Consider the following 12,409-nt stretch of genomic DNA (forward strand, 5'->3'; position numbering starts at 1 on the left):
CTGGACCGCTGACACCTGAGTGGCACTGCCTTGTCATCAAGAGGAGGGAGGAGAGACAATAGAAAGGGAAAGGTCAGGAAGAGGTGAGAGTGTAAAATGTCTTGAGCATTTGATCTCATTTGATTAAGCATAGATCTGCACAATTTTCTCTCTCATGGAAATGTGATTTATGATTGTGATATTCCAAACTGGGTACATTTCTGTTAGATTGAGACTATTTTGAGCAACATTGATGAGCATGCGTCTACTTGTTAATACTTCTTCTTGAGACCAGCCAGTCTGTTCTGTAGCCTATAAGTGAGAAAGTCACTCTTCACTCTGTTGTTCGTCTTACTTCCTGTCCCTTACCCTGGAACTAACTGTTCAAGTCAAAAAGGACGGATTGATGGAATAGTACATCCTGTTTACTCCTGATCCTGAACAGCCCTCCAGACAGTAGCTAACAAACACCATCTGGTAACACTTTGAAACCTACATAGGGCCTACACAATAACTGCATAACAACATCATATGACACATACATAAACAGTAGCCTACATAAGAATTTTCATAAATGCTTATTTCAACAACCATAAGTTTATACTTCCGTTGTCACAATAATTTCACTTGGGTTATGTATGGGTTATGAATGGGTTATGAGTGTGTTATGTATGGGTTATGAAGTCCTTATGTAGGTATCATTCAAATAAAGTGTTACCACTCAGGATATCCTTTTTGATTTGGGGTGTCAATGTAAATAGTCCGGGTGGCCATTTGATTAATTGTTCAGAAGTCTTATGGCTTGGGGGTAGAAGATGTTAAGGAGCCTTTTGGTCCTAGACTTGGAGCTCCGGTACTGCTTGCCGTGCGATAGTAGAGAGAACAGTCTATGATTTGTCATCTATCAAGTCTGGAAATATGTTGGGAATGTGAGGAGGAGATGCTAGTGTCTGGCTGTAGGAATGTAGGGGGAGGTGATAGTGTGGTCGACCACACTAAGGAAAATAAGGTAATTCCATCTTTTTTAAGTCAGATTCATCACTGGTTTAGTATCAAGTAGCTCCAACCACATTTCTTCATGCTTTCATGAATGGCAATCGAAACCATAAGGTACTGGGACAATCAACCATCATCCAAACGGGTACCAACCACAGACCCATGCCAGCTGTGATTCTGTATGTGAACTTATGTAACCATAGCAACAGTTTGTTTATATATATATATATACATACTGCTCAAAAAAATAAAGGGAACACTTAAACAACACATCCTAGATCTGAATGAAAGAAATAATCTTATTAAATACTTTTTTCTTTACATAGTTGAATGTGCTGACAACAAAATCACACAAAAATAATCAATGGAAATCCAATTTATCAACCCATGGAGGTCTGGATTTGGAGTCACACTCAAAATTAAAGTGGAAACCCACACTACAGGCTGATCCAACTTTGATGTAATGTCCTTAAAACAAGTCAAAATGAGGCTCAGTAGTGTATGTGGCCTCCACGTGCCTGTATGACCTCCCTACAACGCCTGGGCATGCTTCTGATGAGGTGGCGGATGGTCTCCTGAGGAATCTCGTCCCAGACCTGGACTAAAACATCCGCCAACTCCTGGACAGTCTGTGGTGCAACGTGGCGTTGGTGGATGGAGCGAGACATGATGTCCCAGATGTGCTCAATTGGATTCAGGTCTGGGGAACGGGCGGGCCAGTCCATAGCATCAATGCCTTCCTCTTGCAGGAACTGCTGACACACTCCAGCCACATGAGGTCTAGCATTGTCTTGCATTAGGAGGAACCCAGGGCCAACCGCACCAGCATATGGTCTCACAAGGGGTCTGAGGATCTCATCTCGGTACCTAATGGCAGTCAGGCTACCTCTGGCGAGCACATGGAGGGCTGTGCGGCCCCCCAAAGAAATGCCACCCCACACCATGACTGACCCACCGCCAAACCGGTCATGCTGGAGGATGTTGCAGGCAGCAGAACGTTCTCCACAGCGTCTCCAGACTCTGTCACGTCTGTCACATGTGCTCAGTGTGAACCTGCTTTCATCTGTAAAGAGCACAGGGCGCCAGTGGCGAATTTGCCAATCTTGGTGTTCTCTGGCAAATGCCAAACGTCCTGCACGGTGTTGGGCTGTAAGCACAACCCCCACCTGTGGACGTCGGGCCCTCATACCACCCTCATGGAGTCTGTTTCTGACCGTTTGAGCAGACACATTTGTGGCCTGCTGGAGGTCATTTTGCAGGGCTCTGGCAGTGCTCCTCCTGCTCCTCCTTGCACAAAGGCGGAGGTAGCGGTCCGGCTGCTGGGTTGTTGCCCTCCTACGGCCTCCTCCACGTCTCCTGATGTACTGGCCTGTCTCCTGGTAGCGCCTCCATGCTCTGGACACTACGCTGACAGACACAGCAAAGCTTCTTGCCACAGCTCGCATTGATGTGCCATCCTGGATGAGCTGCACTACCTGAGCCACTTGTGTGGGTTGTAGACTCAGTCTCATGCTACCACTAGAGTGAAAGCACCGCCAGCATTCAAAAGTGACCAAAACATCAGCCAGGAAGCATTGGAACTGAGAAGTGGTCTGTGGTCCCCACCTGCAGAACCACTCCTTTATTGGGGGTGTCTTGCTTATTGCCTATAATTTCCACCTGTTGTCTATTCCATTTGCAAAACAGCATGTGAAATTTATTGTCAATCAGTGTTGCTTCCTAAGTGGACAGTTTGATTTCACAGAAGTGTGATTGACTTGGAGTTACATTGTGTTGTTTAAGTGTTCCCTTTATTTTTTTGAGCTATATATATATATATCAATATAATCAATTATAGGAAACTACTGTAACCATAACAAAAGTTGTCTAACCCTAATCAATTATTGGGAACCTCTGTAACCATAACAACAGTTAATCCTAATCAACTATAGGATCAGAGGTCCTAATACACTATATATACAAAAGTATGTGGACACCCCTTCAAATTACTGGATTCTGCTATTTCAGCCAAACCCGTTGCTGACAGTTGTATAAATTCGAGCTCACAACCATGCAATCTCCCTAGACAAACATTGGCAGTAGAATGGCCTTACTGAAGAGCTCAGTGACTTTCAACGTGGCACTGTCATAGAAGGACACCTTTCCAACAAGTCAGTTTGTCAAATTTCTACCCTGCTAGAGTTGCCTCGGTCAACTGTAAGCGCTGTTATTGTGAAGTGGAAACATCTAGGAGCATCAATGGCTCAGCCGAGAAGTGGTAGGCCACACAAGCTCACAGAACGGGACCGCTGAGTGCTGAAGCTGAATCATCCGTCTTCTGCAACACTCACTACCGAGTTCCAGACTGCCTCTGGAAGCAACATCAGCTGTTGCTGAGGTTCATGAAATGGGTTTCCATGGCCGAGCAGCCACACACAAGCCTAAGATCACCAAGCGCAATGCCAAGCGTTGGCTGGACTGGTGTAAAGCTCGCCGCCATTGGACTCTGGAGCAGTGGAAACGCATTCTCTGGAGTGATCACGGAATCACGCTTCACCATCTGGTAGTCCGAAGGACAAATCTGGGCTTGGCAGATGCCAGGAGACATCTATCTGCATGAATGCATAGTGCCAACAAAAGTTTTGTGGAGGAGGAATAATGGTATGGGGCAGTTTTTTTCCACGGTTCGGGCTTAGTTCCAGTGAAGGGAAATCTTAACACTACAGCATACAATGACATTCTAGACGATTTTGTGCTTCCAACTTTGTGGCAACAGTTCGGGGAAGGCCCTTTCCTGTTTCAGCATGACAATGTCCCCGTGCACAAAGCAAGGTACATACAGAAATGGTTTGTCAGTGATCGGTGTGGAAGAACTTGACTGGCCTGCACAGAGCCCTGACCTCAACCCCATCGAACACCTTTGGGATGAATTAGAACGCCGACTGCGAGCCAGGCCTAATCACCCAACATTAGTTCCCGACCTCACTAATGCTCTTGTGGCTGAATGGAAGCAAGTCCCTGCAGCAATGTTCCAACATCTAGTTGAAAGCCTTCCCAGAAGAGTGGAGGCTTTTATAGCAGCAAAGGGGGGGACCAACTCCATATTAATGCGGCAGGTAGCATAGTGGTTAGAGCGTTGGGCTAGTAACCGAAAGGTTGCTGGATCGAATCCCCAAGCTGACAAGGTAAAAATCTGTCCTTCTGCCCCTGAACAAGGCAGTTAACCCACTGTTCCTAGGCTGTCATTGTAAATAACAATTTGTTCTTAACTGACTTGCCTAGTTAAATAAAATAAATAATAATAATAATAATAATTTTAAAAAATTTAAAATTATTTCGACGAGCAGGTGTCCACATATTTTTGGTCATGTAGTCTATCATTTCCATGATTCACACTGCACAGGCCAACACGAGATTTCGCCAATCAGAGGAAGTTAGGGACAGTGGCTCCCGATTGGCGCAGCGGTCTAAGGCATCGCTACAGACCCTGGTTCGATCCCGGGTTGTCTCACAACCGGCCGTGATCGGGAGTCCCATAAGGCGGAGCACAATTGTCCCAGCATCGTCTGGGTTAGGGCAGGGTTTGGCTGGGGTAGGTCGTCATTGTAAATAAGAATTTGTTCTTAACTGACTTAACTAGTTAAATAAAGGTTAAATAAAGGTTAAATAAAAAAATCAGCAGAATGTGATATTGACAGTAGTATATTAGTTACCTAGTAATTACATAGTTATTTGAGTTGTTATTCCACTTGGCAGTGTGTCTTGTTGATTGACAGCTCTGTTCTGAACTTCCTCTGTTTCTCTCTCCTGCTTTCTCAGAATGTCTCCGTCCAGAAAGGTTATTCATGTGCTGTCTTTCCTACAGCGTACAGCCCTGACTGGCTGCTCAAAGCTCAGTGTCAGACATCCAAGTAGATTTGGGTATATGTGTGTGTCCCCCTGGGCTAGTGTCCATCTTCAGAGGCTATGTCTTAATCTAGCTGGTCCTCCAACTCCCATCCTCCACCCCCTGTGGACTATCTTTTCTTTATGTCTTCATCATCTTCCTCCTCTTCAGAAGGAGAGATACTACTCAGGTTGACAGCTAATGTTGCCATGGTCCTACTATGCCTGTGAGGACAGGAAACCCTTTGAGTGTGAGGATGTCTCTCTTAACTCTTTATTTCTCTCTCTCTATCTCTCTGCCCTCTCTCTCTCTACCCCCTCTCTCTCTCTACCCCCTCTCTCTCTCTACCCCCTCTCTCTCTCTCTCTACCCCCCCTCTCTCTCTCTCTACCCCCCCTCTCTCTCTCTCTACCCCCCCTCTCTCTCTCTCTACCCCCTCCCTCTCTCTCTCTCTACCCCCTCCCTCTCTCTCTCTCTACCCCCTCTCTCTCTCTCTCTCTCTCTACCCCCTCTCTATCTCTCTGCCCTCTCTCTCTCTACCCCCTCTCTCTCTCTCTCTCTACCCCCCCTCTCTCTCTCTACCCCCTCTCTCTCTCTCTCTACCCCCCCCCTCTCTCTCTCTACCCCCTCTCTCTCTCTCTACCCCCTCTCTCTCTCTCTACCCCCCCTCTCTCTCTCTACCCCCCCCCCTCTCTCTCTCTCTACCCCCTCCCTCTCTCTCTCTCTACCCCCTCCCTCTCTCTCTCTACCCCCTCCTTCTCTCTCTCTACCCCCTCCTTCTCTCTCTCTACCCCCCTCTCTCTCTCTCTACCCCCCCTCTCTCTCTCTCTACCCCCTCCCTCTCTCTCTCTCTACCCCCTCCCTCTCTCTCTCTACCCCCTCCCTCTCTCTCTCTCTACCCCCTCCCTCTTCTCTCTCTCTACCCCCTCCCTCTTCTCTCTCTCTCTCCCCCCTCTTTCTCGCTCTCTCTGCGCTCTCGCTCTCTCCCCTCCCTCTTTCTCTCTCCCCTCCCTCTCTTTCTCTCCTCTCTCTCCCCTCCCTCTCTCTCTCTACCCCCTCCCGCTCTCTCTCTACCCCCTCCCTCTTCTCTCTCTCTACCCCCTCCCTCTTCTCTCTCTCTCTCCCCCCTCTTTCTCGCTCTCTCTGCGCTCTCGCTCTCTCCCCTCCCTCTTTCTCTCTCCCCTCCCTCTCTTTCTCTCCTCTCTCTCCCCTCCCTCTCTTTCTCTCCTCTCTTTCTCTCTCCCCTCCCCCTCCTTTTCTCTCCTATTCTCTCTCCCCCTCCCTCTCTCCCTCCAGGTGCTGTGAGACCAGACTCTATCCCAGAGTTAGGGGAGGATGCAATGACGTCAGTGACCGTGTCCCCTTCCATTCCCACCCTGACAGAGGAGGAGCAGGAGGAGCTACGAGGGGAGCTGCTCAGGGTAACCTTTCCTTAGACCTAAAGAGTTTCTTTAGTCTTTTCTCCCACCACGTCTCATCAGGTCTCCCTGTCTTTCTCCATATCTCTCGAAGGTGGAGGATGAGATCTTGACTCTGTCTCAGGTGCTGGCAACTAAGGAGAACCAGTTGGCAGACATCAAGAGGAAGCTGGGCATCACTCCTCTCAACGAGCTCAAACAGAACCTCAGCAAGAGCTGGCAAGAGGTCACCACCTCTACAGCGTACGTGGCTGTACAAACACACACACACACACACACACACACACTGTTCTGCAGAATCGGTTCTTACATGCTGACTAGTCAGAGGGAATTAATGTGTACATACACTTTCTTTTCTCGCTCTCTCTCTGTCGCTCTCTGTCGCTCTCTCGCTCTCTCTCTCGCTCTCTCTCTCGCTCTCGCTCTCCCCTCTCGCTCTCCCCTCTCGCTCTCCCCTCTCTCTCTCTCCCTCCCCCAACCCCCTTTCTCTCTCTCTTCTGCTCTCACTCATACAGCTATAAGAAGACGTCAGAGGGCCTGTCCGTGGCCAGTCAGAAGACCACAGCTGCCTTGAACATAATGGGCTCAGCCATCAGCAGGAAGTTTGAGGACGTCAGGTGAGGCACACACATTACATGGCACCCTATTCCTTTTATAGTGCACTACTTTTGACTAGTACCCAATGGGGTTATGGTAAAAAAATAGTGCACTATATAGGGGCCTGGTCAACAGTAGTGTACTATATAGTGAATAGGGTTCCATTTCAGATGCACCCAAAGACAGGCTCTTTTATACCACAGAGAAGCCCTCCAACCTACCACAGCCACCTTTACCCTCTACCCCAGTCACCTCTACCCTCGACCCCAGTCACCTCTACCCTCGACCCCAGTCACCTCTACCCTCGACCCCAGTCACCTCTACCCTCGACCCCAGTCACCTCTACCCTCGACCCCAGTCACCTCTACCCTCGACCACAGCCACCTTTACCCTCTACCCCAGTCACCTCTACCCTCGACCCCAGTCACCTCTACCCTCGACCCCAGTCACCTCTACCCTCGACCCCAGTCACCTCTACCCTCGACCCCAGTCACCTCTACCCTCGACCCCAGTCACCTCTACCCTCGACCACAGCCACCTTTACCCTCTACCCCAGTCACCTCTACCCTCGACCCCAGTCACCTCTACCCTCGACCCCAGTCACCTCTACCCTCGACCCCAGTCACCTCTACCCTCGACCCCAGTCACCTCTACCCTCGACCCCAGTCACCTCTACCCTCGACCCCAGTCACCTCTACCCTCGACCCCAGTCACCTCTACCCTCTACCCCAGCCACCTCTACCCCAGCCACCTCTACCCTCTACCCCAGCCACCTCTACCCTCTACCCCAGCCACCTCTACCCTCTACCCCAGCCACCTTTACCCTCTACCCCAGCCACCTCTACCCCAGCCACCTTTACCCTCTACCCCAGTCACCTCTACCCTCGACCCCAGTCACCTCTACCCTCGACCCCAGTCACCTCTACCCTCGACCCCAGTCACCTCTACCCTCGACCCCAGTCACCTCTACCCTCGACCCCAGTCACCTCTACCCTCTACCCCAGCCACCTCTACCCCAGCCACCTCTACCCCAGCCACCTCTACCCCAGCCACCTCTACCCTCTACCCCAGCCACCTCTACCCTCTACCCCAGCCACCTCTACCCTCTACCCCAGCCACCTTTACCCTCTACCCCAGCCACCTCTACCCCAGCCACCTTTACCCTCTACCCCAGCCACCTCTACCCTCTACCCCAGCCACCTCTACCCTCTACCCCAGCCACCTCTACCCTCTATCCCAGTCACCTTTACCCTCTACCCCAGTCACCTTTACCCTCTACCCCAGCCACCTCTACCCCAGCCACCTCTACCCCAGCCACCTCTACCCCAGCCACCTCTACCCCAGCCACCTCTACCCCAGCCACCTCTACCCCAGCCACCTCTACCCCAGCCACCTCTACCCCAGCCACCTTTACCCTCTACCCCAGCCACCTCTACCCTCTACCCCAGCCACCTCTACCCTCTACCCCAGTCACCTTTACCCTCGACCCCAGTCACCTTTACCCTCGACCCCAGTCACCTCTACCCTCGACCCCAGTCACCTCTACCCTCGACCCCAGTCACCTCTACCCTCGACCCCAGTCACCTTTACCCTCGACCCCAGCCAACTCTACCCCAGCCACCTTTACCCTCGACCCCAGTCACCTCTACCCTCTACCCCAGCCACCTCTACCCCAGCCACCTCTACCCCAGTCACCTCTACCCCAGTCACCTCTACCCCAGTCACCTCTATCCCAGTCACCTCTACCCCAGCCACCTCTACCCCAGTCACCTTTACCCTCTACCCCAGTCATCTCTATCCCAGCCACCTCTACCCTCTACCCAGCCACCTCTACCCTCTACCCAGCCACCTCTACCCCAGCCACCTCTACCCCAGCCACTTCAACCCTCTACCCCAGCCACCTCAACCCTCTACCCCAGCCACCTCTACCCTCTACCCCAGCCACCTCTACCCTCTACCCCAGCCACCTCTACCCTCTACCCCAGCCACCTCTACCCTCTACCCCAGCCACCTCTACCCTCTACCCCAGCCACCTTTACCCTCTACCCCAGCCACCTCTACCCTCTACCCCAGCCACCTCTACCCTCTACCCCAGCCACCTCTACCCTCTACCCCAGCCACCTCTACCCTCTACCCCAGCCACCTTTACCCTCGACCCCAGCCACCTCTACCCTCTACCCCAGCCACCTCTACCCCAGCCACCTCTACCCCAGCCACCTCTACCCCAGCCACCTCTACCCCAGCCACCTCTACCCCAGCCACCTCTACCCCAGCCACCTCTACCCCAGCCACCTTTACCCTCTACCCCAGCCACCTCTACCCTCTACCCCAGCCACCTTTACCCTCGACCCCAGTCACCTTTACCCTCGACCCCAGTCACCTTTACCCTCGACCCCAGTCACCTTTACCCTCGACCCCAGTCATCTCTACCCCAGCCACCTTTACCCTCTACCCCAGTCACCTCTACCCCAGTCACCTCTACCCCAGTCACCTCTACCCCAGCCACCTCTACCCCAGCCACCTCTACCCCAGCCACCTCTACCCCAGCCACCTCTACCCCAGCCACCTCTACCCCAGCCACCTTTACCCCAGCCACCTCTACCCCAGCCACCTCTACCCTCTACCCCAGCCACCTCTACCCTCTACCCCAGCCATCTCTACCCTCTACCCCAGCCACCTCTACCCTCGACCCCAGTCACCTTTACCCTCTACCCCAGCCACCTCTACCCTCTACCCCAGCCACCTTTACCCCAGCCACCTCTACCCCAGCCACCTCTACCCCAGCCACCTCTACCCCAGCCACCTCTACCCCAGCCACCTCTACCCCAGCCACCTCTACCCCAGCCACCTCTACCCCAGCCACCTCTACCCCAGCCACCTTTACCCCAGCCACCTTTACCCCAGCCACCTTTACCCCAGCCACCTCTACCCCAGCCACCTCTACCCCAGCCACCTCTACCCCAGCCACCTCTACCCCAGCCACCTCTACCCCAGCCACCTCTACCCCAGCCACCTCTACCCCAGCCACCTCTACCCTCTACCCCAGCCACCTCTACCCTCTACCCCAGCCACCTCTACCCTCTACCCCAGCCACCTTTACCCCAGCCACCTTTACCCTCTACCCCAGCCACCTCTACCCCAGCCACCTTTACCCTCTACCCCAGCCACCTCTACCCTCTATCCCAGTCACCTCTACCCTCTACCCCAGCCACCTCTACCCTCTATCCCAGTCACCTTTACCCTCTACCCCAGTCACCTTTACCCTCTACCCCAGTCACCTCTACCCCAGCCACCTCTACCCCAGCCACCTCTACCCCAGCCACCTCTACCCCAGCCACCTTTACCCTCTGCCCCAGCCACCTCTACCCTCTACCCCAGCCACCTCTACCCTCTACCCCAGCCACCTCTACCCTCTACCCCAGCCACCTCTACCCTCTACCCCAGTCACCTTTACCCTCGACCCCAGTCACCTCTACCCTCGACCCCAGTCACCTCTACCCTCGACCCCAGTCACCTCTACCCTCGACCCCAGTCACCTCTACCCCAGCCACCTTTACCCTCTACCCCAGCCACCTCTACCCTCTACCCCAGCCACCTCTACCCTCGACCCCAGTCACCTCTACCCTCGACCCCAGTCACCTCTACCCTCGACCCCAGTCACCTCTACCCTCGACCCCAGTCACCTCGACCCCAGTCACCTTTACCCTCGACCCCAGTCACCTCTACCCTCGACCCCAGTCACCTCTACCCTCGACCCCAGTCACCTCTACCCTCGACCCCAGTCACCTCTACCCTCGACCCCAGTCACCTCTACCCTCTACCCCAGCCACCTTTACCCTCTACCCCAGCCACCTCTACCCTCTACCCCAGCCACCTCTACCCTCTACCCCAGCCACCTTTACCCTCTACCCCAGCCACCTCTACCCTCGACCCCAGTCACCTTTACCCTCGACCCCAGCCACCTTTACCCTCGACCCCAGCCACCTTTACCCTCGACCCCAGTCACCTTTACCCTCGACCCCAGTCACCTCTACCCTCGACCCCAGTCACCTTTACCCTCGACCCCAGTCACCTTTACCCTCGACCCCAGTCACCTCTACCCTCGACCCCAGTCACCTCTACCCTCGACCCCAGTCACCTCGACCCCAGTCACCTCTACCCTCGACCCCAGTCACCTTTACCCTCTACCCCAGCCACCTCTACCCCAGCCACCTCTACCCCAGCCACCTTTACCCTCGACCCCAGCCACCTCTACCCCAGCCACCTTTACCTTCGACCCCAGTCACCTTTACCCTCGACCCCAGTCATCTCTACCCCAGCCACCTTTACCCTCGACCCCAGCCACCTCGACCCCAGCCACCTTTACCCTCGACCCCAGTCACCTTTACCCTCGACCCCAGTCACCTTTACCCTCTACCCCAGCCACCTTTACCCCAGCCACCTCTACCCCAGCCACCTCTACCCCAGCCACCTCTACCCCAGCCACCTCTACCCCAGCCACCTCTACCCCAGCCACCTCTACCCTCTACCCCAGTCATCTCTAACCCAGTCACCTTTACCCTCTACCCCAGTCACCTCTACCCTCTACCCAGACACCTCTACCCCAGCCACCTCAACCCTCTACCCCAGCCACCTCTACCCTCTACCCCAGCCACCTCTACCCTCTACCCCAGCCACCTCTACCCTCTACCCCAGCCACCTCTACCCTCTACCCCAGCCACCTTTACCCTCTACCCCAGTCACCTTTACCCTCTACCCCAGTCACCTTTACCCTCTACCCCAGTCACCTTTACCCTCTACCCCAGCCACCTCTACCCTCTACCCCAGCCACCTCTACCCTCTACCCCAGCCACCTCTACCCTCTACCCCAGTCACCTCTACCCTCTACCCCAGCCACCTCTACCCTCTACCCCAGCCACCTCTACCCTCGACCCCAGCCACCTCTACCCTCGACCCCAGCCACCTCTACCCTCGACCCCAGCCACCTCTACCCTCGACCCCAGCCACCTCTACCCTCGACCCCAGCCACCTCTACCCTCGACCCCAGTCACCTTTACCCTCGACCCCAGTCACCTCTACCCCAGTCACCTTTACCCTCTACCCCAGTCACCTTTACCCTCTACCCCAGCCACCTCTACCCCAGCCACCTCTACCCCAGCCACCTTTACCCTCTACCCCAGCCACCTCTACCCCAGCGACCTCTACCCCAGCGACCTCTACCCCAGCCACCTCTACCCCAGCCACCTTTACCCTCTACCCCAGCCACCTCTACCCTCGACCCCAGTCACCTTTACCCTCGACCCCAGTCACCTCTACCCCAGTCACCTTTACCCTCGACCCCAGTCATCTCTACCCCAGCCACCTTTACCCTCTACCCCAGCCACCTCTACCCCAGCCACCTCTACCCCAGCCACCTTTACCCTCTACCCCAGCCACCTCTACCCCAGCCACCTCTACCCCAGCCACCTTTACCCCAGTCACCTTTACCCTCTACCCCAGCCACCTCTACCCCAGCCACCTTTACCCCAGTCACCTTTACCCTCTACCCCAGCCAC

General features: G+C 54.3%; 1 protein-coding gene across 11 annotated transcripts in view; it reads left to right on the top strand.

Moving 5' to 3' along the window:
* Window positions 1-12,409, top strand: part of LOC106590894 (tumor protein D52) — a 45,937-nt gene that overhangs the window by 23,224 nt on the left and 10,304 nt on the right. For 10 of the 11 annotated variants that reach the window (XR_014380454.1, XM_045694938.2, XM_045694941.2 and 7 more), the window contains exons 2-4: window positions 6,136-6,260; window positions 6,352-6,500; window positions 6,773-6,874. Coding sequence is in view for 10 of the 11 variants with exons in the window: in XM_045694938.2 (XP_045550894.1) it covers window positions 6,136-6,260; window positions 6,352-6,500; window positions 6,773-6,874 (376 nt within the window). In the remaining variant the exon portion in view is untranslated. Of the gene's footprint in view, window positions 1-6,135; window positions 6,261-6,351; window positions 6,501-6,772; window positions 6,879-12,409 lie in introns of those variants that run through there. The other variant, XM_045694942.2, reaches the window with a different exon arrangement.

This window comes from Salmo salar, chromosome 14 (genome assembly GCF_965601325.2).
Source record: "Salmo salar chromosome 14, fSalSal1, whole genome shotgun sequence".
Taxonomy (NCBI): domain Eukaryota; kingdom Metazoa; phylum Chordata; class Actinopteri; order Salmoniformes; family Salmonidae; genus Salmo; species Salmo salar.